Source organism: Xiphophorus hellerii, chromosome 6 (assembly GCF_003331165.1).
Source record: "Xiphophorus hellerii strain 12219 chromosome 6, Xiphophorus_hellerii-4.1, whole genome shotgun sequence".
Taxonomy (NCBI): domain Eukaryota; kingdom Metazoa; phylum Chordata; class Actinopteri; order Cyprinodontiformes; family Poeciliidae; genus Xiphophorus; species Xiphophorus hellerii.
The window spans coordinates 7242563-7269335 of NC_045677.1; the positions used below are offsets into that span (position 1 = coordinate 7242563).

The following is a 26773-nucleotide window of genomic DNA, read 5'->3' on the forward strand; positions in this document are numbered from 1 at the left end:
GTACGTCATAAACAACAGCAATGCAAACACAAATAAAGCAGAATTCCAAGTATTAAGATACTCACCACTTCACCTTTTTCACCCTTGCCTCCCTGCAAAAGGTGAGTGAAAGACTCAGAAGGTTAGGAAAAAAATGGAAAAATAATTGTTTGAGACTTGCAAACTGTTCTGAAACCAGTTTACACACTTAACACACAAGACTACATTATTTTCTGTATGTACTGTGGCAAAGGGTGTGGGATTCTTAGTTTGCTGCTGCATTAAATACTCTAAATTAAGGATCAACTGAGAATTTAGGGATGAAACTTCAATACGAATTCTGCTCTGTTCAGTCGCACAAAGTGAATGACTCTTCATCAGCGCAAACAAAGCATCTGCATAACAAAGCACAAGATTAAGTCACGTTGTGCATACATGAAATATATAATATTTAAGAGTTGTGCTGCTTTCAGGAAAGGCTCTGTGGCAATGTGATACACCTGCTGATCAAATGGTGTGAGAAGGTATTTACTTAAAACAGCAGATCTTCTTATGCAACTGAAATGCCAGGTAGTGAAACAAACAAAACCTTCTGTCCATCGCCCCCTGGTGTTCCCGGGGCTCCAGGAGGTCCTTGTGGCCCAGGTTTCCCACGGCCCTCTTTGTGTACGTAGCGAGGTCCCGGAGAGCCAGGAGGCCCCGGTGGCCCCGGCGGTCCACGATCTCCTGGTTCCCCTTTCAAGCCAGGCCTGATGAGAACCTGCACATTTCAAGTCTTTAGAGCCTAAGTTTATATTTGCTAAACTTTAATTCAGTCTGTATGTGTTTTTACACGACTGAGACAAATAGGTCACTGACAGAATAAATAACAAAAAATAAATGAAAAAGTAATTCAGTGGGTATTTTCTAATAGTGAAATGTTGACGATGTGTGTACTCACGTGTCCAGGTCGCTCTCCTGCCTCTTCTGTTTGATGAGACTCTGGACATATAACATGGGGTATTGACATAATAATTCATACATAATAAATAAATCAGCAAACAAATAAAGAAATGAATAATAAACGAAAGTCCAGCTGCTGATTTTTTAGACATTATAAAATGAGGACTGAAGTGAACAGCTTGTAAGTCTTTCTTTATAGTACTTGTATTTTTGGGTAAAATAAACGATGCCGAGCAAAAGTTTTCACATTTGATCACATCGTAAAAGTTCCAGATAGTCTGAAAAGTGCTTTTTTAAAAAAAAAAAAAAAACAACAAAAAAAACTCTGCCATAACTTGTAAGACCAACATTTTTGCAACAGTTACAGATACAAGTCAATTGGGTTATTATGTCTCTACCAGGTTTGCCTATCTAGAGTTTGCAACATTTGCCCTCAAGTCCAAATAGATGGGGATTGACTAGATAGACTTGAAACAACTGATTTCATAAATTAGATTTAGGTCCTAACCTTTTGTGGAATATTCTAACACTTGAATATGTTTTAGCTCGACTCCCTCGTAGAAGATGAACCTTTGTGCTGGTTTCAATGCTTTTGAGTCACCTAACAGGTTTACCATCTTCCCATAAAATACAACCAGCTACTGCTAAAAGTGTCTCCACCTCCATGTTTCACTGTGGGGATGGTGTGTTCAGGTTACAGTGCAGTGTTTGTTTCCTGCCACAACGTTTTGCAAGTAGTCCAAAAACCACAACTATTTCCTCATCTGAGCAATGCACCTTCTTTGAATGTTTGCCATGGCGCCAAATGGCAATTAGGATTTTATTTATGGCTTTCCTTCAGCTATTTTTCATTTCTTTCGCCCTTCTTCTGCGAAAGCCCAGATTTCTGGAGTGAATAACAAATAATTCAGTGTTAACAAAGTTCTCCTATATCGTATTGTGAAACACTTTAAAAACCAAGTGTCATTTTCTTTCCAATTCACAATTATAAGTTATCTTGGGCTGTCAACCAAATCTCAATAAAATTCGCTAATGTTTGTAATGTGGCATAATGTGGAAAATCTTCGCCATAAATTCTTTAACGAGGCACCCTATTAAGAAAGTGAGCTCCCATGTTAGAAATAATTTCCACTGGCAACACTAAGAAGTCTCTTTCTCACCTGTTATCAGCAGATCCTCATTGGCTGCTGTTGGAGTCATGTGACCAGAATACTCATCAAGCTCCACCTCTGGTAAAACAGTGGGCGGAGCTTCGACAGGGAAGCTGCTCTCATTCTTCAGAGAGACGACCTTTAACAGAGAAGATTGTTAAAAGTGGATTGTTGTTGGTAAGATCATATAGGTTCTTCCTGTAGGAAGCAAAATAAATAAATAAATATTAATAATGGTAATGAGAGACGTGACAATCCAACTACATTACACATGATTTCAGTCAAGACAGTGTCAGATATTATCAGGTTTCTTATATGAATGTTCATAAATTCTTTCCTATATCTGTTTACAAACAACAACAACAAAAAAGAAACCTTCAGAAATCAGGAATCTGTTGGGAGTTAGGAGATCTAAAGTGTAGATTAACTACTCCAAATGTTTAAAATCTCCTTAATGTGTAGAAGCTACTATTCTGCTTTAGAAAGACAGTTTCCTTTGAAGATTCACCCTTTATAGTTGACTCTGTGTTTGTTTTGGGTCAAGCTGACTTCCTGCCTGTGGGAGAAGTAAAGAACAAACAGTGCATGGAGAGAAGAGAGCCACCTACTGGCCGTTTGACGCCATCTTCCCTTTTTCTGGAGTCCACCTCTGTCTCTCTGTCATCCAGAGGATCGTCTCCGCTCGCATACCCCGAGGCCTGCGTTCATTAGAAATTGAACGTTTGTTGAAAAAGGTAGGATTGTCATAGATGTTGCAGCATACCCCTGAGAATGAAGGTTTGAGGCTTTACTGATGAACAGTGAGGTTTATTGGAAATAAACCCTTAGTTTCACCGTAAGAGCTCGTGCCTCTGTCAAGGGGGCTGCAAATAACAAGACACATTTTAACGACACTGTCGAATCTTAAGCTGCCGCTCTATAATATATACAGGGGAAGTTGTCTTATCAAAATAAACCCATCAAATCCAAAACCAGAAGTCAACAATATACATAAAAGGAAGTAAAGGAAATAAGAGAATACAACAAATAAAGAACTGAATTTGGGGTTATTTACAGATGTCATGTCAAGAAACGATTGAACTATGGCTATGCAAAAAGACTTCAGATCTGCCTCATTTTTTAGATTTTGCATAAAAGATTGCCAAAAGTTAAACAATTGTTATTCAAACAACATATCTCCAGATAATTGTAATCACTGATACAATTTTCAGCCTTTGTGTAAGATCATTTTCACTATTTTGCCGCAGTTGTATTGGCAAATAACAGACGTTGGCAAATACTGTAGTTGTGTAGTTGTGATTGGTCAGTTTCGGCAAGGTACATAATCATACAATAATACTCTGACTGAGAATAGTTAATAAAGTATGAGAATTTAATATCCAAACAGTCTCCATTGTCAAAGTAAAAGCTTAAAAGGACTCAGATTTATTTGTGTGCAAAACATAAAGAAATGGTCCTTGCTCGTAATTTTGCCCTGCATTTAGTTTTTTCCACTTACTGATTTTTTTTTTTTTTTACTTTTCAAAAATCCATAACATAAATAGTTCTTGAGCAGAAAAAAAAATAATAATATCAACAACTTCCCGGTAAATTGTCGATCCACAAGAGGGCGCTCCAGCCTTAACTGTCCGCTGGTTCTAACCCGTATATCTGCTGTGTTTGAGTGACTCACATACGGATCATCCTCCTCACACTGCTCCTCTGCTGCTCTGGGATCAGCCCTTATGATCAGCTGCTGAACAGACCCCTGAAGAGGGAAATACATGGAAAATAAGACAAAGCTACTGTTGTCACACCAGTAGACACTGACTTGCGTATAAAAAAATTTAAAAAAGCAATGCCATCGCTTCCTTACGATGATCCCTATCCAATGAGGGAAAATTATTTGGATTCAATTTCTCATTTGGATTATGATTTACTTCCACTAACATGAATTTGACAGGGAAACCTGTAATTAGTTATTATTTGTTGGGCTCTTATAAGTGACTTCTGTTTCAGAAAAAGTGTGCACTTCTTTTTTTTATTTATTAACGGTTAAACATTGGATTCTTTGGTAAAAAGAACCAGGAGAGAGACGCAGATCTCCCGCTCTTTGGAGACGCTTTATTCTGGAGAACCCCAAAGCACTTCCAGGTCAGAGGGTAAACAGTCCTGCCTGTGGGAGTCCTGGGTCTGCCAGCAGCAGAGGCAGTCTTACTGCTTTGCTGTACTCCAAAATGCCAAGAATCTGTATTTTACAATAGCATTTGCTTTTGTAAAATGTACTTTTAGTAAGGTTTGCTAACCTGTTTTTGACTTTTTTTTAACAGGTGTTCAAAGTGTGATTACATTGCAAAGCAGTTACACAACATTTCCTGTTGTGAAGACGTGACTTTGCACAGCTGACACTTGATTTATGCACAGCCAGTCAGATTTGTAGACAGTTGCTCTAAAATTGGTTTTCCATTGTTTCAACTTTTAAATTCTGCCTCATGAACATAGTAAAAGCAAAAGAATATATAGCAAAAGGTATACTAGTTTCATATATTGTCAGATAGTGTTTTTGAAGTTGGATAATTTGATTTTCTACTGTTTAGAAACTGCATTTTGACATTTCCATTTGTCTGTTTCCACTGCTAGAGAGCTAAAGAAAAAGAACTGAGTACAATGTGGTTTAATGCCATGTATAGATGAAATAATTCAAGAAGTTACATATATTTACATGTCCATGAAGCCTGTCAGTGTCTTATATTCTTAAATTTCCAAAAATGTAAGAAATTCCTTTTGTTAAAATGTCATGAAGAACATAAATATCATATGACCGACTGCTTTTCTCTTGTTTTGGTCAGCAGATTGCATAAGTGGTGGTGCATTTCATGAAGAAACGCAGAAAAGCCATTGGTTCCGTTCATCATTAATTGTCACATTTACGGTGCCCCAATCCATAAACGCACTGATTGAAAAAAGAACGCCATGCCACACTGCGCCGGTCCACAGCACCGAGAACAAACCCGCTCTGTGACCCAGATAGAGCCAAGTTGACAAACTGCTGCTGAGCGGGCTCACATTCTGCCTCTCATGCTTCAGATAACCCATTGAGGAAGTCAGGCCACTTTGAACAAATGCTAAATGAAGTGATAATGACTACACTGGCTCACCACGGCAACAGGAACGGATCACGTTCAATTGGTAGCCAAGTTGGTGTAATATCATTGCTACAACTTTAAAAACCCGCCTATTCTAAATAATGGATTCACACGCATTGTTGGCCATATAACAATCTAAACAAACTTGTTATGAAATCAAATATGTTTTTTCCGTTGTGGAAAACTACTTAGGGGAAAACTATTATGCCCTAACTGGCATAATCCAAGCCCTTGGACTGGACCACAACTAAGACATGCTGACATTTCGGACTTCCTCGTCTGTTATTGGTTTCCTCCCCCGTGCTTCTTTGCTGTCCTCTCCTGCCTCTCCCCACTCTTCCGTCCTCCGCCTGTTATTTCCTCTCGTCTTGCCCTCTCCCCGTCTCTGATCTTCTGAAACATGCAGGACAGAACCAGCAGCAGAGGCAGTCCCACTGGGTGCACGGGAATCTGGGGAATGCCGTTCCCTGTTTTCGGAAAAACTTAGTCGCTATATTGACTGTTTGTAAATATTTTTTTTTTTCAAAGAAATGATGATGTTATTATTTAATAAGGTGTGTAAGACCTGTAATATTTTTGACTTCATGGAAAGTGCCAGTTCCAATGGCAGCTGCTGCTACTTCGGCGACAGCTGGAAATATACAGAATAGATCTTACATACATCTATGTCTATATAAGACCTGGGATGGATCGATATTTAGATAACTATTACTAGAAAACCATTAAACTGATCAAATTCAACGGCTATTCCTCTGGAGGCAGGAAACAAGCTGAAATTTCTATATCGCTAAACATTCAGATGCGCCTCTTGAGACGACTTTCACTTGATGTCTACGATAACGAAAGGCATTCTGATTCCAAAGTGATCGCTTTCTGTCTCCGCATCCAGGATGGCGGATGAATTAAAGCCGGAACAGAGATGGGTTAATTGGACTGAATGCTGGAACATTTCCAGAGGAGAGAGATGAAGTCATGCATCTCAGCTCTGCAGCATGATAATGAGAGGCCCATCTGCACACAAATAGTGACATGTTCTTTCTTTTTGTCTATCTTTATTTAGAAAAAAAAGCATCTTTGTAACCATTCACCAGATATATATATAGGAAAAGAGAAAAACACACCAGATGTATGAATAATGTCTTTTACTCACCTCAAACTTATCGAGGCCTGTGCTTCCTGCGTTTGCGACAAAAATGCCAGAGTTTGGTGAAAAGGTGAGTTTCTCTGGCCTGCGACGGAAAGTCGTCCTCTCAGCCTCACCGCAGTCCATATAAAGACGCACCTCATTATGCTCCACCACCAACTGCAGAAGAGAAAAAGCTATTTAATACAAATATATTTTATTGTTTGTGGGGTTTTTTTTTCTAATCCACTCATACATTCAGTGTTATTGTTTTCTATGTGTCATAAAATTTAACAGCTAAAGATTTCTGACTACATCTTTATCTTTGTTGCGTGCCACATCCAAATATAACAAAGTGTCATCTGCATTTAAAGCTAATGTTAAGCTAATTTTGAGTTTAAATCCCCCCTAAGAACAATTATCTAGTAATCCGAACCCTAGATTTTATTATCGTAAGAGAAGTGGCTGTGGGCCGCCTGCTCCATGTCAGTGTAGTAAAACCAGAAGAAAATGAAAAAATTTCCATCTCTGTTACTTGTTTCACTGAAGTTTATTCAAAACTTTTTCATAGAAGAACTGCAGTGCTGGTCACTGATCATTTCATGGAGGAAAGAAATTAACTAGTTAGTACAAAAAAGGATCTTCCATTGCTTACAAATGTAAAAATGCTGCTTTGTGTATTAAAGAGTATTAAAGAGCACCTGTATTAAAGAGTCCAGCTTGGACTCTTTAATACAGGTGTGTTGCTACAGGCCAGACGACGGGTAGAGGATTTGATACAAAGAGTTTGTGGAACATGTCAAAGTCTCAGGAATGTACTCATCAAAAGTGATGTGTTTAGCATTTTAGGTTAAAGATAAAAAAATGTTTTGATCACATTCATGAGTGAAATTTCACTTTTTGTTCCATGCTGCACAGCATTCTGAGGGAAACCAAGACTTTACAGGAGGCACTGTGATGTCACAGTGCCACAATCTGACGTCACGGTGTAACAATCTGACGTCACGGTGCGTGACGTCAGATTGTGACACAGTGACATCACAGTGCGACACTGTGATGTCATAGTGTCTTTGTGATGTCACAGAGACACTGTGATGTCATAATGTCTTTGTGATGTCACAGAGACACTGTGATGTCATAGTGTCTTTGTGATGTCACAGTCCCACTGTGATGTCACAGTGTCTCTGTGACATCACAAAGACACTGTGACATCACAGTGCCACACTGTGATGTCACAGTGTCTCTGTAATGTCACAGTCCCACTGTGATGTCACTGTGTTACACTCTGATGTCACAGTGTCGCACTGTGGTGTCAGTTTTGCACTGTGATGTCACAGTGCAATGTTGCTTGTGTCTTCACAACATGAAGTTCTTAAAGGGCCAGTCTTTTTGCTTCTTTGCCAAGTTCCACCATTGTGGTTTTGCTTGTCTGGGTTCAAAATGATACATTTTGAAATGGGATGTTTCACACCAACAGCGGGTCAATCCAAACCTTCCAGTGTTTTTCCCTCCAAGTGGGGGGACTGTGTTCTGACGAGTTCAGGGTCTAAGGCAGAACTTGTTGAACAAAGAGGCCATAAACTCCTGTAATTTGTTGGGTGATCTAATAAAAGCATTCTGACACTAAATGTTGTCAATTTGTCTTATTTTTTTTAAAAATTTATTTTTATAAAATTATTTTTTAATCACTTTTGTCAGACAAAATTGGTGTCAATCAACTCGATCGCGTTTGTGCTGGTTTGTGCAGCAAAATGTTTTTGTTTGTGCTGCTCTGGCTTTGAAGATCTGGATGGAATTTGAAAGGTCATTCTGATGTCATAAAAAGTGACATCAAAATGGCCATGGGACGTCTGCACCGTGTCAGTGTTTGTCAGTCGGTCAGTGCCAAAAGGTCACTGGGCGACCTTTTGACCTTTAAACTTTCATAAATATCTTCAAAGCCAAAGAAGCACAAACAAAAAAAATTGCTGCTCAAACCAGCACAAATGTAGCTCAATTGTTTGACACCATTTTTGTCTGATTTAAAGAAGGTGTTGGGGGGAGGGGGGCAACTTCACTCAAGTAAGTTAGATTTTATTATCTTAAAAGAAAAGTAATTTTATGTAAGAAAGAAAATGGTAAAAAAAAAAAAAGAAAAGAAATGCATACAACATGAGCAGCTATTAACAACTGACAGAGATTTAAAAAAGAAAAAATTAAGACGACTATTTTCTTTAGCAGCCCACCGTGAACCGTGTCCACTGGTCCGTCATGTCTGGGACGCTGAAGGCAGCAGCTTTGTGGCTGTGGGACGCCTGCTCCGTGTCGGTGTAGTACAGAACGATTCGCTGGAGGCCTCCGTGGACTGGCGTGAGGGCCAAACCCAGCTCCACTACCTTCTGATGGGCGTCTGTGATGGCAAACAGGACGCCTCCTCTCTGGGCGGTCGGACGCACCTGAAGGGGACGGAAAGAATGGGGACATCAGAGACGCTGAATGACATATACGTTTTACATACATTACATTTTTAAGCTCAAAAGCCCTTAATAAAGGAGGGACATTGTTTAAAATCAGTACTCTGGTGACTCCGTCCAATAACAGAACGAAGTTTGAAAGTGTCTCGGCTTCGAATCAGTACCGTGACAATAATGGCAAAGTCCCTGTAGAAAGGCCCGGGCACAAATGTCCTTGTGAGTCGGCCGACGTTGGCGTCGCTTCCGAAGTTGTACGCCGGAAACCCCTGGAAACCATTGGTGAAGGAGACGGCGGGAGGCAGAGGGATGCCAATCAGATCCATCAGGTCCAGATGACTTCCTGAAGCTTTCTCTGACGGAGACAACGCAAAGGTGAAAAGGTCAACGACACAGAGCAACTCTGGGTGAAAACCCGCTGATCCAACGCCAACTGCTCAGTTAGGGAAAGGAGGCGTTGACGTTTTTACTTCGGATGCAGACATTGATACCTCATGTTGTGCTGATGACATTTCTAACAGCTGTGCAGATCTGTCTGCTGCCTTGCTAATTGATCCCACAACGTGGGACTAAAAGAGCAGACGTATGTGCGAATCGCTCCGACGCGGCTTTAATGACCACGCATCGCTGCCCTGCCTCACACCGACATAATCCCTCCAAACAGAAAAGCACGCACTGTGTGTAGTAATTAGAGTATTCTCGGAGTGTGTCTGTGGGCGTGCGTGGGTGTGCGTATGTGCCCGCACCCCTTCCGAAGGAGCCTGTCTCCCGTAGCAACAAGATCAGCATTCTGGACAGGCTAGCCCCTTCATCCTATGTTTCTGTCATGTGCACAAACACACACACCCAGACACATGGAAAACTCACACTCTAGAACACACACAAAGACCAGACCAGACCAGACAGGCCAGCATTCGCTTGTCTCTAATTCATCTGTCCTAACGAGTGGAAATGAGTGTGATTAGAGGTTTGTGGTTGTGTGTGCTTGTGTGTGTGGGTGGGCGTACTGCTGCTAATCACTCGCACAACTACATGTTTAAAAGTTTATTGTTGCCAACAGAGGTGGAAAGAGGTGCAAACAAAGTCCACATGCATAAACTAAAACTCTCCTTAGACCTCACACCTCCAGTCCAGATGTGCAGGCCTGGGGCTTCTGCAATGGCCAAAAGGAGCAGATGAACTCCGGGAGACCTGAGGTTTTTGACCAGCATGATCAGCGAATAGTTCAGTTTTGCTCCTGGCTGTGAGGTTATTATTTGAAATTAATGTTAAAAACTAATCCAACACTTGACTTGGCTGCAGAAATCTGTTAGAGAGTATCAGTCTTTGCTTGTGTGACTTCCCAAACCTACAGATTCGTGCGAAATGTCAAATCACAACATCATTCCAAGTCAGGCTTCTTAAAAAAACCTTTATGCGTCCTAAAACCCAACTATATGTTGTTATTTTTTTTTACTTTTCTCTTATAAACTGTGTCAGTAATATTACTTATGAATTATTTAGAATGGCTAACAAGAAAAAAATACAAATAAAAGCGACAAATTAATGTAGTAAGTAATGCGTTTTCATATTTTGCATCCTAAAATATGAAAACACAAGAATAAAGATCACGTCTACAAAACAACTCAAGTTCCCTAAGTCTGTGTCATCATCAGATTCTGGCAGAGTTCAGTAGTAACTATGGTCACATTTACTCAGTTACATTTACTTGAGTAACTTTTTTTTTTAAAATTACTTTCAGGAGTGTTTATACTATGCTACACTTTTTACTTTTGCTTGATTAAAAATATGTTGAATTAGTGCTACTCCTACTTGAGTCCAATTTTTGGATACTCTACCCACCTCTGGGTTCTGGTAAATCAAGAACCAGTGGTTGAAACTAGGAGTTTTAGTAGTTTACTACTCTGGTTAACACAACGCCAAAAAGGAAAGGCAACAGCAACAGCCAAACATGTCAACACAGACATGCGACTGCGACTGTCAAGCATAGTGAAGGATGATGGCTTGCAGTGCCATCGAGTTTACCAGAAACTCCTTAGTATAATGTACTTGCATATAATCAAATGGTAACGCTTGATTAAATGTGAGTGATGAAGCACCACAATAAAACAAAAAAAACCATCAAATCCATGAAAGAATGGTTAGAAGAACAAGAATCAACGGCCATCGGCGATCCAGAGTGAAATCTAGACTTTAACCTGATTGAATTGCTGCAGTGGATCATTGGGAGAGTGGGGCAGAACTTGAGATCTGTAAACCTCAGCGAATGAAAGAAAAGCTTCAAAATCTTATTGTAAAGAAAATTAAACATTTCCAACTCTGTAAAACTCCAAAACTGTGCCTTGTTATGTTCTGCATCTAAGCATGTCGTTTCAACTGTAAATATCAATATAAAAGTTTTTGTTTTTTTTTAAATTCCTTCCTTGTAGCTTTTGATATTTTCCTTGAGTCTGGAAAACCTATCCTCGATTTTATCCTGGGTTTTCTTCATTTCTGCACTTTTCCAGAGTTGGAAAGTAATAAAACTCCGCACTTTCCCAGATTCTTTTTAAAGGACTATCTATCAAAACGAACAGTTTCTGCCACCAACTTTTAGACTGTTTTTTTGACTTAAGCATCAGCCGTACGCATTGCTCCATCGTGTGTACAAACTTCTGAGCCATTTCCGATTATTCTTTTTTCGTTGCCAGTAAATATCTAACACTCACCCATCCCCAATGCTACATCCCTTTCACCATTGATTCAGTTTCATTCAATGCTTTCCAAACACCAAGCAACCGGATCTGTCACTTGTCTAATTACAAATTTGGGGTCATGTTCTACCCTTGTCACAGTCCCTCCTCCAGTAGCTAGTCCTTGTCATGTCGACCACATGGAAGCTTCCATCAGCTTGTTGAGTCTTGTAAAAACCAAAATCCCTCCCTCCCTCAGTGTGGCCATCTATAACCTTTTAATCCCTCTTCGACCCCGGCTGCCACATAAAAGCTTCCAGCTGCCTGACCCACTCTCTCAAGATTTCTTTTTTTGAGTCCGCAGATTTAGCTCAGACCATTTCATGGTCGACGTGTGTCACATACCTCAAATGCTCTCAGATCACGAAACCCACTGGGAAAACCTTCACTCTAAAAAAATATCCGCACTCAACCTACAGATTAAAGACTACTGGGTGTGATGCTACTGGACATCTGGCTCAATGTGAGCTAACTTGTAAATAAAAAGCCTAGGCGGACAGACAAAAGCAAGAATGTTAAACTGGCCACACATATACAGTTATTTAAATGTACGGTCCAGATTTTCTGAAGAATCTTTCTTGGAAGTTGTTGGCAATGGCCAATAGGGAAAATCAAGGAAATCGTAAAAGTCAGTCAAATGAGGGCCCCATTTCCAGCTGAGTTTAAGTGAAAATGCTCGTATATGTGGGTTATGACACTGCTACCAATACATATTTGTATGATCGATGGTTTTTAAAGTTGTCCCTATGTTATGCTAAAGTTATAATGGTGGAACATGATGGCTGTATCAGCCCACCTGATCCACTGGTGTGAACAACGATTTTCCCCCTTACTGATTTCTGCTATTAAATGTTTCAGATCGCTAAGCAAATTTAAATATCATTACAAACCTTGATTTTCCAAATCAAAGGTTGTCCAACTCATTTAATTTTTCCAATACACATTACTGAAACAATACAGTTAAATCTTATAGCATTATGAAATGCCTCATCAGACAACCTGCTGTAGGCCAGAAGATCTCAAAATGCAACTCATCAAGCTTAGATGTAAAGAAATCGAAGAGCAGATCAGAAACTACGTCATTAACATGCATCAGTTTGGAAAGGGGTTACACTGCAAAAACACAAAACCTTACCAAGTATATTTGTTCTAGTTTCAAGTGTAATTTTAGTACACTTCAAATAAAACAAGACTAGCTGACAAGTCAATTTTAGCAAGGTATATGAGCTTGTTTTAAATCAATAACTGCTTAATATTGATGAAAAAGTTCTAGTTCCACTGGCAGATTGTTTCACTTATGGGAAAAAAGTCTTGTTATAAGTGAAATAACCTGTCTATGGAACTAGTGCTTTAAAAATCAATATCAAGGAAATCTTTACATAAAATAAGCTCACATATCTTTTTGTGTTTTTGCAGTGTACAGAGCCATTTTTTAGTCTTTGGGGCTCCAGTGAGCCACCATCTGTGGATGTTGTCTCCATCCACAGATGGTGAAAACATGGCGCAACAGTGAACCTTTCCAGGAGGAAGAAACCTGCTTCAAAAGTGAACTCAGTAAGACTGGTCACATAAGAGCCTAGAACATAATTTAAAGCACTGCATGTCCCACTTTCCTCATGGTCAGTGTTTATGATTTAATTACAGGTAAAAGACTGGGCCATGGTGGCCACTACTTGAGAGTGCCAAGACCAAAATCCCGATTGACCAAAAAGAACACGAAGGCCTGTCTCATATTTCTCACAAACACCACCAGCGTGTTTTTTAGGCATGGAGGTCCAAAACTGCAGGAAGCCCCCCAATAGATCATTGGGTCATTTGATCAGTGGGATGACTTTGCCAATGTCTTACTGACTTTAATTTTTGTTTATGAGACTGAAGTGTTCAGAAAAGTTTCACTGGGCACAAAAGCCATTCACAATCACTCACCACTCTTCCATTGTTTCAGTGGTTTATTCTCGGACCTGCCTTTGGCGATTCCACCTGAGTTCTCCCTAGAAGACGATGTCAACGTTTTCTTATTGTTGCGGGAAGCTAAATCCCCTGAGGTGTGTGGAGCAGAGGACGGCGTCGTCCACCCTGTCCCGGTGTCCTCCACATGGTTCGCTGTCACCGTGTCCTCCTTTTTCCCCTTTCCCCACTCCGACGGAGTCCCCTGGGTGGTGGAAGGCTTCTGGTGGGAGCTGGTCGGAGAGGAAAGGGGAGGAAGAAGAGTGGTGGTTTTTGGCTTCGTCCAGAAAAAGTTCCACCACTGCGCGCACACCGGAGAGCCCAGGAAAACCAGCGCAAGACAGAGGCGAACAGCTCCCATCCTCTTAACTGTGGTGGTGAGATTGAAGGCAGTCCGGCTGGTAACACACACAGAAGCCAAGCAGGTGCTATTTTCCCATCTGCAACAGGTGACAGGTGAACGCAGGATACTGAAGGAAGTGAAAATCCAGGAGATGATGTCCAGAAAAAAAAAATTCCAAAACGTAATTGTCTGGGTTCCAACTCCTTGTTTTTCTAGTTTCTCTTCTCTTTTCCCTTTATCCTCTCTTCTTCTTGTCTTTGTAATGACTTATTTTTCTGCTGCAGCCTCTTACTCCAACTCTGTGAGGTCTCCTCCCTTCCACACCTCCGCACGGCTTTCTCCCAGTGTAATTTTCCCGTCGACTCCTCTAGAGGGGGTCAACGCCACGACTGACTTGCTTGTCTCTTTTATCTCAGATTTTTTTTAAAAATAACAATTATCTGCGAACTGATCTATAAAAGTTAAAACCAGAATTTAAATGTGTCAGAATAAGAATTAGACAGAAAAAAGAAAAAGAAAGACGGACAATAACCATGTCTTTTGTCAAATCTGCACGAAATACATTAACCTACAATTGAATTAGAAACAAAATTGCATTCTCAAAAATATTTAGCAAATCTGTAGCTTAGGGTTGAGAGTATCATCCAGCAATCTGGCATTTTTGTTGCATATCATGTATCTGCATTATTTTGGAAAAAAAGTTAAAAGGCATCTACTGCATTTTTTCTTGGCTTTGATCAAATCTAGGACCAGGGTAATTTAATGAAACTTTATAGATGGATCCTATGTTAAAATAGACTAAACCATACAACACTAATGCAGGCATGAGAAATGCATTGCCTAGAATATTCAAAGAATACGGCAAACGACGACATTAGAAGTAAATACATTCATTTCTTTTCCTTCAGAAACAAAAGCTTGAGTGGAATTATCTATAAACTAGAAAATAACCTCTACAACCTCTCTCTCTGGTGGAGCTTAAAGATTACGCAGCAAACACAGGGGCCCCCGCTTCCCGATTATGACAAAGAGACGCTTGTTCTGTTGCATTGTGCTTCCATAAATGTTTGGTGAGAACCAAGATGAGGGTCCGCAGCGCTGCTGAACGTTTGACACAGAGTGGATGCGTCTGCTTAGGCTAAGGTCTGATTGAGTGTCATTGTCAGACCACTGTGGGAAAAAACCTGGTGGCAACATGGAGTCAGGGGCGCAACTACTGTACATACTTTCTGAGGTGTATGCGAACATGTCATCGGCGCCCACCCACCCCCCAATTATTTATAAATAATAATAAATGTGCATATATGGGAATAAATTGCTGCCTATTGGGCAATTAAAAAAAAGAATGAAACAAAAAACAGGGCAATATTTCATCATTTAATATATAAGTGAGCCAAAGAGCCTCTTCTGTTAGCCTGTGTCTGCAGGTCTGAGGCATTTTGTTAGCATGTTTTCTATCGTTCTTATAGCTTGATAGGAAGCCTGATCCAAACTGGCAACCCACATTAATAAAATTGTGAAATAATATTGACCACAAAACACTGTATTTATAAAACATATCAACATTTTTCCTACACAATCCTAACAAACGCTTTTAATGTTGAAAAAAATAAACGGTTTCTCTTCACACTATTTATTACTTTATTAATCTATTTGTATGATTTATTCTTTAAATTGCCATTTATTGTCATGGTTTGATTTAGCTTGCGGACCCACATGCAGAAACCACACGCTGGATGGAAAAGGTAAGTGATTTATTTATAACAGGACAAATTTATATTCAGTTCTCCGGACTTCGGCAGGAGAGCGAGGGTCGCCCGACCAGGTGGCCTGAAACGAGAGCTGAATTATAATGGGCTCGGAGTGAGAGAGTGTGGAGGAGGAATCAGGAACTTTCTTACATTAGGCGTGGATCTTTCAGAGCGTGGGGGAGAGGTGCCAGGGTCCGGTGCGAGGGAGTGCTACGATGCCTAGGGCGGGTGCGAGGCGGAATCGCGGGTGGTTGGAGCGAGATGGGGTCGGTGGAAACGGCGGAGCAGGCAGGCAGGTATTCTCGGCAAGTTCTTGAAAAAAGAGAAGACAAAAAATTCTTTAAACAAACGAACAGGACACAGAGAGCTAGTCGCTACGAGTTGCACAACAAAGTTCTAGAAACAAGAGGTGAGGCCAGAGTGACTACCGGTATGCGTTAACCATCTAGCGAAGACTGAAGGGTTCTGCCGCTCCTATATTCCAGCACGCTGATGAGGCAGATCAGCTTCACCTGCGCTGGCTCCACAGACTCCTCACGAAGATCCTTGCTGAAAGAAGATGCAACACTCGCACTCACACTCTCATGCACACGCTCTCACACCGGAACTCTGACACTTATATTATTTTTCGGTCTCAGGAAATGATTGAGGGATGAAGAGGCTGATGTCTGGTTCTTTAGGTTCTGCGGTTCCTCTCCTGACCCATTCTGTCTGATATCAAACAACCCACTGGGTGCCACTGAATATCGCCGACCCATTTTTTAATGCCCCTTTTAAACTTCACTGTAATTGTTTAGCCTGGAATGTGTCTCTTCCTTCTCACGTCTATATTTTTTGCCAGAGGTTTTATTTCTAAGGACGGTGTGGTATCGGGTGGCCATTTTAAAAAGACGCGGGTTGATAGCAGCTCACTGCGGCTGCGTAGCAACTGTCTCTAAGCAACCATGACAACAGCGTCAGTTCGTGGAGGGGTCCCATTTAGGTCCCGCAAAGAAAATTTAGCTGACCTTAATATTTCCCGTGTTTTGTTTTGGTCATTATTATTACACTTATTGTCGAGATGTGTGTGATAGGTGCGTCTATCAGACATTTATAGCAATACGGAATAAATCGCGTCCCGTATTGCACAACAACAACCTCCTGTCATTGTAGCCTAGCTTAAGCTAGCCTGAATATTTACAACTCTCTTGTTGATACACGGACATTACTTACTTACCTTCTGTCTTTCAACCACTTTGAAAAGTTTTTCTTCGTCTGTCCAACATCTTTATCCCTCCTCCTCTTCCGTTTTCTGTTTTGTGCCCCGGAGGTTTTTTTCTGCCGCCCCATCTTTAGCTCCCTGTTGTCGAGGCATTAACCGCGCCTCAGCGCGTTGTCGAAGGGCCGCTGAACAAGCTACCTGTACGGGAGCGGAGAGCGGCTGGCAGGAAGGGGCCGCCTAATCAGTGCTGTTCCTCTGTTATTGATCATTTCATACACAAACAGCTGTTCAGTACATAAAATGCTGACTAGAAAAATATTCCCCACAACGTTTTTGCGCCCCCTGAAGTGCAGCGCCCCTAAGCTTGCACACACTGCATACCCACTTTTTTGCGCCACCGCATGGAGTAGGTTTAAAGGGAAAGTCCATTTAAATGCTGATGACGATTGTGTCTTGCTCTTTCAAAAGCCGATCAGTTGGATCTCAGCTCAAGTGGTTGGAACACTGTGTGTGTAATCCCTTAAACATAGTTCAATGAAAAAACCTAAAAGTCCAACCAAGCAGTATTAGGTCATTAGAATGAAACGCAGTCATTCATTGACTTAACCTTAAGCATATCAGCACAATCTAAAAACACAAACCAGGTATATACTAGAAGGAATCTCTCTCATTATATGTCCCTTCCTTTTTTTTCTTTTTTTTTAACACTTTGACCCTATTAAAAGGACTTTTGGATTCCTGAAGGAGTAACCCCCTTCACCCTTCACCTTTCATTTACTGACTGCTTTACCTAGCAACCACCTCACAATAAACTCTAATTGGGTTAGTGTCACAGCCAATCCAACAAAGGATGGGGGGGCGGGACTCTGGAAAATAACATAACGTCAGAGGAGAAAAGGGGAAAAAACTAAGAATATATCTTACATATAGACAATAAAATAAGCAATGATAACAGTAAAGTATAATGAATTACTTCTTTTCAAACACAACAAATCAAGGGAGAGCAAACATCTTTCAAACCTAATTTTTCTGACCATAGAGTCTTCAAATAGCCAGACTTTTCAAGCACTAGTGATGAGTGCAGAATATAGCAATATAAAATTCAGATAAACCTCAAATTTAAGTGTTTAACTTTTAAAGGAGAGAAAAAAAGTGTATGTTTTCTAGCCTGAGAACATGCCACTCATATATGTACAAGTTTTGTAATAGAAGGAACATCCACTTACAAAAAATGGTATAATGATTAAAGAACATTTTGTGGAGCTGTTAAACAAATATCTTGAGATGTCAGCCACGAAGTCAAAGTGTGGGAGTCAAAGGATTCTTCTAAATGGACAGTGACATGATTGGTCATGATGCATAATTAAGGAAAACAAAGTCAGTTTTCTGAGGCGACTACAGCAAAGTCCTGATCACAGTTCCAGAGAAAGTCTGGAAAGGTGAAGGTAAAGCTCACAAATATGACTCAAATACACAAATACAGTTAGAAATACTGGGTTTAAAATCAAACAAATGGTTAGAAAAGGTGTGTAAAAACCTGACTTTGAAGCAAATAATACCACACTCTCTTCCACCTTTCGCTCTAGTAAACAGGAAAAAGAACAACAGGAGCTACTCACTTTAACGCAACACACTGAAGCTGTTGTTCACGTGTTCTAATCTCTGCTGCCACCTTGTGGACAAAATCAGCAAAACAGTTATAAATGAAAACTCGTCTGAGAGCTTCTGTTATAGTTGCAGTGTTTAATTTTGTTGCAGAAATTGTTAAATATTTATAGGGTTGATATAAAACTTGCCACTGTTACTGATGACTGAACAGAATCAGTAAAGCCCACCTGTACAGAGAGTTTAGAGGCTTGAAAGTTAAGTGCAAATAAAAATCACGTGTGACAAAATGCATATAAAACACTTCTTAAGAGGTCAGCAAACTCCAGTGCTAATAAAAGTACAAATAATAAACATCCAGTCTAATAGAAATGACCAATTCTGACACGGAACATGATTTAAAAAAGCAACTCAAGTGAGACTTTTGTATTTTTATTAACTTTCTATCACGAGAATTTATTTTTGAAGAACTAAATATGACTCCGAGGATTTTATTTTAAAGAAATGAGTTTTCCTAAAATTGTTCGGCTATTTAAAGAGTGGAGAAAACACACGATTAAGATATCTGTTTGCTGTGTTTCGATCAGTCCTCTGGCCGCAGGGCGGTCTGCAGACGTTAACAGAGACGACCTGTTCGCACACATTTACACCTTGTTGCCATCGGTCAATGAAGCCTGTGTTGCCACTCTGTTTTCTCTGAAATTTCTTCCTCCTCCCTCCAGCTATCCTTCCTCCTGAGGTGTCCTGGCCGAGACAGACTGCACCAGATAGCAACAAAAAAATAAAATAAATAACAACAGCGTTCTGTTTAAGTTGTTCTCTACAGATACTTTATTTTGATTTTTTTTTTTTTATGATAGCAAAATTGCAGCACAAAATAGAAAATTGAAAAGAAGCAGAGATTACAAATAAAAATCTGAAAAGTTTTGGGGTGATTATGTAGTCAAACCCCCTTAACTGTGATACCCCTGGGTGGGGCAGTGGCGGCGTAGGGGTTAAGCTCAACCCACATATGGAGGCTTTAGTCCTGGACGTGGCTGTTGCAGGTTCAAATCCCAGTCTGGTGACCTTTGCTGCATGTCTTCCCCTTCTCTCATTGCCCTCTTTCCTATTAATTCACTATCAAATAAAGGCCACTAGAGCCAATGAAACCTTTTTTATAAAACTTTTTTTAAAAGAAGGTACTCCTGAGTAAAATGATGCTAACGGCATTTGGAAGTGATCTAATTTATAATCAGATGATTTCTGACTACATCTCAGGATGAACACACCTGTTTTCTGGAGGCTTCAGAGGTTTGTTGGAGTGCAGGTCTGTGGAAAAAGTTTTTACGTCACAGGAGCTCAGCACCGAACTCTTTGGCTTTCATCTAAAATCTCGCAGGGGTTGGAAAACGAATTTGGTGTCAACACGCGGTCTCATTATGATGTAGGCATGCTTTCTCTCTTCTTCCACGTCACAGTTTGGAAGAAGATTATTTGTCATAATTTTTGTGTTGACCGGTCATAAAAAAAAAAAATCCAAATAGCATTTATTGATGTTTTTGGTTGAAAACATGAGAAAAGGCAAAAGAGTTCAAATGGTTCAAATACTTCTGCTAATCACCGCATCAGTGACCGATAGAGTCAGAATAAGAGTAACCGAGCCAGATCTCAACTTAAAGGAAAGTCCTGCATTTGTCAGATGTGCTGAAATGAAATTTTTTTGTATATATCTAACAAAAATGTTAGAGTTTGACTTGCCTGACGTGTAACTTAAGGCTCTATCCCTGAGAGGCGGTACTGGAGCCGTCAGTTTGGGTTCAGTGGTGACTATTGGAGAAAGTCAGCATCTGACTGTTTGATCAATTCTCCTTTGTGTCTTGGACAGCAGGTGGCAGACAGAGTATCTGTGGAATGTGGCAAATTATAATAGACGTGCACACGCACACTCACACACACACACACACCCCCACACACACGCATGTTTGCGCAGCTATCTTTGCGGGGACTTTCCATTGACTTCCATTCATTTCTACAGCCTAAACCGTACCCTTACCCTTATCCTAACCATTACATACCTAACCTTAACCAAAACTCAACTCACACCTTAGTCCTAAATCTGACCCCTGACCCAAAAACAGCGTTTCCCCTTGTGGGGACCAGGCTTCGGTCCCCACAAAGAGCAGTGTGTCTCCACAACGCAGTATATGTCAGGAAAATGGTTCCCACAAGATAATAGAAACAAACGCACACACACGCGCGCAGGTTTGCACGCAGGCAGACATTTCCCACCAGCTTCCAAGAACCTCCAACCAACTTCTTGGAAAAAAGAAAATAATTTCAAATCTAATAGAGGTGTGGATCATTTTAAGGCTTAACTGCGTCTCATTTCCTTTATGTGCACTTAACGAACGAGGAATCAGATTTAGTGAAGATTACACAGGGAGCGCCACAAGTTTCTGTACCGGAGACACAAGTGTTTATGTTCTTCGTTAACTTGTACTGAAGACGTGTTAAAATTAGTTTTGTTTGCTGAAAACATTTGAATGGAGACAATAAGAGCTAAAATAAAAAAGGGCCCCAAATAGACTGTAAATAAACTATGATTTAAAAAAAGTAAAATCAAACAAATTATGTTTTATAAAGTACGTCTTACATAATCTAGAAGCACCAATAAGAATAAAGCTCAAAAATCTTTGTTATGCAGTAAATGGACATTAATTCGAACAAGTTATTGGAGATTTGTGTATTACATAATGTACTGATGTTTGGGAAATACATTTTAAAACAATCACAAAATAAATGTTCATAATGACACAATAAATTTGCTAACAAAGCAGCTCTTTTGTCTAAACTTACTAAAACAAACACTCTGAAGTTTTCAGGGATGTTGTCTTTTCATGTTTCTCGAATGTTTGTGGTCAAAAAGCAACATTCCTGCAAAGTTTGGTGCCTAAAAGTTGTTCCAAATCAGACCAAATATTGATCAAAACAAAAAAAATATGAACTAATTTCTGAAAGAGCCGTATATATACTGTATATAGAAAAACGTGCATACATAACATGTATTGCATGCATGAGAAATATTTTACTCAACAAAACTCTTTGTTGTAAATCTGTTACTGACTAGCACTAACTTTAACAGAATTAATTCAGCAAATATATCAAAGCTATATTTCTTTAATAGTGCAATGTTGTCAGTAACATTCCATAGGATTTGGTTTTACTCAGTTTTTGCCCCTGAAATTTGGCATCTTTTATCCTGGACAAGAACATCAATATCAGGCATCATGTCCTGAGCAGCAGCCAATTTCAGAATCTCGTTTAAGTGCTTATGTGTGAGCTTTGAGCGCAGCTTTATTTTATTCATTACTGAGACAATTTGCTCACAAAGGCAGGTAGTCCCAAACATGGACATATTTGCAGCCAGTGCAATTTAGGACAGCCTGGTAGGAGACACTTGTAAAATGTGTCCAAGCCAGCTGATGCAAATTTGTCCTTCAATTCCACATCACTCTGAAAATCAATAATTTCAAGTTGCATGTCTCCGGGCACATCAGAAGCTCTGACTGTGAGCGGTGAGCGAAAAACTGAGAGTTCTGTCTCGAGTTTCGCTGAACACTGAAATGCAGCATCGCTGTATTTCACCGCAGCATCACTGGCGTCAACATCATCAACATCTTTTTGTTTTATTTCATTGTTATTTTTAGGAGCAAATATGCGTTGGGTCTTTGTGTCCTTTTTGTGTGCCAACGCATGTGATTAATCTAAAACGTTTACCTCGTTTGTAGCTTCGTTTCCATTTACCATAATTGTGCAATTTAACATTTCGAAAATAAATTCACTTAGTGGAACCACACCATTGTTTTCCGATAGTTTTGGCACTATGATGTTGTTTTTTTTTGTTGTTTTTTTTTTACCGTACCGAAATTGGTTTAGTTTGCAAAACTGCAGTAGAAACACATTTTTCGCATCACACCAGTCACATGATCAACAACAGGATGTTGTCGCTGGTGGAAACCACGAAGACAACAGGAAGTAGTTGGAGGATGATCACGCAGCATATTTTTAAATGACTTATCACTGAACAAACTCATTTCAATGTGATTTTAATTCCATTCCTTATTTAATGGAAACATCGCATATGCAAATTGTGTTTTTTCGACATTAGTGGCAAATTGACAAGGTTTTACAGACATTTGCATATAAAGCAGCTACTGTTGCATAATGCAGATTAATCGTACTACCTATTTTGAGCTAAAAGCGTCAAGTACACCTGGCTGCAGCAAACAGAAAGGGGCGGGGACGGACCACTGTCAGACTCATACCTTATATGGAAACGGGACCATTGCACACCGGAAGTGAAGGGGGCGCTATTTCCTATATGATCTGCAGCCTCCCGTTTTTATTTTCTTTTTAAATCTGCGATATATTTTCACCTTTAGGAAGGATTTTCACTCTCAGCATGTATTTGAACTTCTCTCTTTTATTTACTTCAGCGCAGCTCACAGTTTTTAACAAATTGTGTAGCTTTCGGTGTACTTCTAAATCTGCTCCTTAGTCGCATCTTTTCGGGCCTGCTACTGCCTCTAGTGGCGAGGGGGTGGCAACACATCTAATCTAATTACATTACCAAATCCTCCTTCATCGGGGCATGCGTTGGAGCCCAGGTGTGAAATAATTAGAAATAAATGCTGTAGATGTATAACACTGTGTGCAAGGAATCCATATGGAGGCCAACTTTTAATATTATTGAAATAAATTAGCTTTTTGATTTACTCATTCGAGATGTGGACATTTACAGTTATTTAAATCAAGTTCTGAATAACTTTTTTTTTATATAGAACAAATCTGAATGTGTTTTATTTTGCCGGTAATTATGATATCCTTCTGGTTTGATGCACCAGTTAGTACTGCACTTTGCTTTTACTTTTTATGTGTATTCTGTCTGTTACATGTAACTTTTACACACAACAGAGGAGATTGTTTTAAGATAATAATTCCTTAGCATTGATTTTAAAAAAGTATTAGTTCGACTGGCAGATTATTTCACTTATGGGAAAAATATCTTGTTAAAAGTTTGATCCGTCAGAGGAACTAGTACTTTTTAAAAATTAATATTAAGGAATTATTTACTTTGAAAAGTAAATAATTTTTAAATTAAAAATTTAAAAATGAATTTAAATTCATTTTTAAATGAAAATGTCTTACTAACTAGTAGTTAGTAAGACAAAACTAACTACATGAAGTTAGTTTTGTCTTACTTCATGTACTAAAAAACTAGACCAAAACTACTTGGTCAGAGTTTGTGTTTTTGCAGTGCATTTATTACATGTTAACAGATCAAGAAAAGAAAAAAAAAGAAGCAATTGGCTGAGTTTTATTTTGGAATATCAGAATGCCACACTTTTCAAATAATTATAATGAAAAACTGTTCAAAAAATTCTTTCTGCTTAAACTTTGCAATTATGTTAATTAAAATTCAAACAAAATACACTGAAGTTTGTGTTTATAAGGCAACAAAAAGGAAAGAAAACCCATTTAAAATCAGTGTAAAAGCTGTGGCGTCTCTCAGCTGCTCCTCTGTGAGGGCAGCCAGTAAATGCAGGGAACAGTTTTAGTGTTGCCAAACAAATCGTCCAGCAGCCTTGCAGAAGAATCCTCGGCTATTTTAAGAGGAAAAACAAACAAAACAGAAAAAAAAGACAGAAGTTCAACAAGAATTTATCATCAATCACACCGTATCCAGAAAAAAGGATCTAACATGAGCCGTGGTTCTGACCACCTGTGCTGCCTCGTCGTTTCCTACCGCAGCAGGGATAAATAGCTCAGTCGGTGTAAGATGTTTACAAAACAAAAACTATAGCAGGCTGTCTTAATGTTAAATATGATCATTTCTGATCACTCATTTCTTTATGTGACGAGACTGAAGTGGAAGCTTAGAAGTTGTGCTTAGCATAACATTGGAACAATTTACACGACAAAAACACAAAAATATCACTTCATCAGAATATCCTACCTGTTTAAAATGAAAAGCTATCGCAGATGTTTGCACTAATCCTTTTATGAGAATTATATATTCAAGAAAGAATTTGATGTAAATTGTACATTTTGTGATTCATATCCTTAAACTGTTGTCCACTTGTTTTGGCGCTGTAACTTTGTTGATGCCTTTTGGCAGAATCTGTGTGACTTTATCCACAACAACATAGAAGCACAATTTATGATATTATGGGAAGATTTCTTACTTGGCCTCACTAAAATCATGCTTAACAATTCTGAGTTTCTCATAAATCCTTTATTGCCGCTAGCTAAATATCATATTCATTGTTCCAGGTAGAGAAAGCCATGCCTTGCTGCATTTTACAATGAAGTTAAGTTTTATATCCTGACTATCAAAGACTCTGACAAAAAATAGCTACTAAAACAATTTAAATCTGTACTGCTTTGAGTTGGGAACCGAAGCCCCTTAGCTTTTTCTTGAATATGTTTATCTGTATTTGTTTTTCTTGAGGCATAACAAATGTTTCACTCTGTCGTTATACAGTGTATCTGAGAATAAAGTTTAAAAAAAAACATCCCCTCCCCTATCCCCCCCACCCCCCCGCCCACGCAACAGACTTCTTGTGGCTTTGATGTGAAGCAGTGATGTCACTCATCCTGTCTGTGACATCACTGGTCACTGTCTCTGTATTCCCAGATTCCACAGAAAAATTCATTTGCGGTTTTAGGTTCGACACGAAGAGACAAGTACCATGGCAGAGAAGGATTATTTTTTGGCAAAAGTAAAGACTACATCAATGGGAGGAAACGTTTTCCTGGTGGAAAGAACAAACAGTTTTGAGAGGAACTGCATGAAATACGAGCGCGAAAACAAGCAGCTCAAAGACATGGTGGCAATGTTGAGGAAAAAAATCGGGTGTCTCCAACATAGCCAGAGCAAGAGCGACGTTAGAAACTGTCAAACAGTGAATGAGATGCTTCAATGTCGCAATGAACATTATGAAGAAAAAATCAGACGTCTCAGTTCAGATTTGGACGAAGCCAGGAATATGACACAACGATTACAAACTGACTACGACTCCATGGCGAGAATCAATGTGCTCCAGGAACGGACAAACAGAACTATTAAAGAAAACGCACGGGATTCTCTGAGGAAGATGACTGAAAAGATTGAATGGCTGGAAAGGGAAAATGATCAACTTAACAAAGAAATTGTTGTTTTGAAAATTAAGCTGGACAGAGCCAAATCCAGTACAGCAAAAAAATCAGAGGATGAGACGCTGATGCTGGAAGAAACGCCAAACAGAACAATATTTCAGAGAATCGGGCGCACTTTTCTGGACATATACGAGTCGGGAACGATAGGGAACTGGTTGTCATCATGGAGCTTTTAATTTCTAAAGTCTTCTGTGTCCGTTCCAGGAGCACATTGGTTCTCATCATGGCCTGATTCTACCCCGGAAAAGGGTAGAGTGCCTTCTCTGGGTCGGGGGGGCGGGTGTCCTGCCCCAAGTGGAGGAGTTCAAGTATCTCGGGATCTTGTTCACGAATGGGGGAAGAAGCGAGCGGGAGATCAACAGGTGGATTGGCGCAGCGTCTGCCATTAAGCGGGTGCTGTACCAGTCCGTCGTGGTGAAGAGAGAGCTGAGCCAAAAAGCGAAGCTCTCGATTTACCGGTTGATCTACGTTCCCACCCTCATCTATGGTCATGAGCTTTGGGTCATGACCGAAAGAACGAGATCGTGGATACAAGCGGCCGAAATGTGTTTTCTCCGTAGGGTGGCTGGGCTCTCCCTTAGAGATAGGGTGAGAAGCTCAGTCATCCGGGAGGGACTCAGAGTAGAGCCGCTGCTGCTTCACGTCGAGAGGAGGCAGTTGAGGTGGCTCGGGCATCTGGTCAGGATGCCTCCTGGATGCCTCCCTGGTGAGGTGGCTCGGGCATGTCCCACCGGGAGGAGACCCCAGGGAAGACCCAGGACACGCTGGAGGGACTATGTCTATATGAGGGGCTATAAACAATGACTATGGCCTGGGAACGCCTCGGGATTCCCCCGGGAGAGCTGGAAGAAGTGGCTGGGGAGAGGGAAGTCTGGGCCTCCCTTCTGAAGCTGCTACCCCCGCGACCCGATCCCGGATAAGCAGAAGAAGATGGATGGATGGATTTGCAGTGAGTAGCTTTGTCCCATGTTTATTAAGATTGCGTCCGCCTCTTCCAAAAAAGGTGAAAGCGCTGCCAATAGATCCAGAGGTTATTGATGAAGATCACTGAGCTGGCAGAGCAGGTTTTAATCAGCCATTTGTTTATCATGCCCAGCCTGGAGTGTTTTTTGTCTGATGGAATTGGACCACTGAGAAATAACTTCATTTTTAACTTTCCCATAGTGTTCAGAAGAATATTAAAGTCCTTTTTCAGAAGTTTCTGCTTTGCCAGATTGTTGGCTC

The 26773-nt window shown here is 40.1% G+C and overlaps 1 protein-coding gene across 5 annotated transcripts in view; it reads right to left on the bottom strand.

Annotated features, from left to right (window-relative positions):
- Window positions 1-26773, bottom strand: part of col15a1b (collagen, type XV, alpha 1b) — a 73890-nt gene that overhangs the window by 31114 nt on the left and 16003 nt on the right. For 3 of the 5 annotated variants that reach the window (XM_032566261.1, XM_032566262.1, XM_032566260.1), the window contains exons 1-10: window positions 13429-14050; window positions 8938-9125; window positions 8546-8755; window positions 6348-6500; window positions 3745-3819; window positions 2681-2770; window positions 2082-2211; window positions 920-960; window positions 569-739; window positions 66-92 (exon numbers count right to left, since the gene is read on the bottom strand). In XM_032566261.1, coding sequence (XP_032422152.1) covers window positions 66-92; window positions 569-739; window positions 920-960; window positions 2082-2211; window positions 2681-2770; window positions 3745-3819; window positions 6348-6500; window positions 8546-8755; window positions 8938-9125; window positions 13429-13810 — 1467 coding nt within the window. In that variant the 5' untranslated portion in view covers window positions 13811-14050. Of the gene's footprint in view, window positions 1-65; window positions 93-568; window positions 740-919; window positions 961-2081; window positions 2212-2680; window positions 2771-3744; window positions 3820-6347; window positions 6501-8545; window positions 8756-8937; window positions 9126-13428; window positions 14051-26773 lie in introns of those variants that run through there. The other 2 variants (XM_032566264.1, XM_032566263.1) reach the window with 1 other exon arrangement.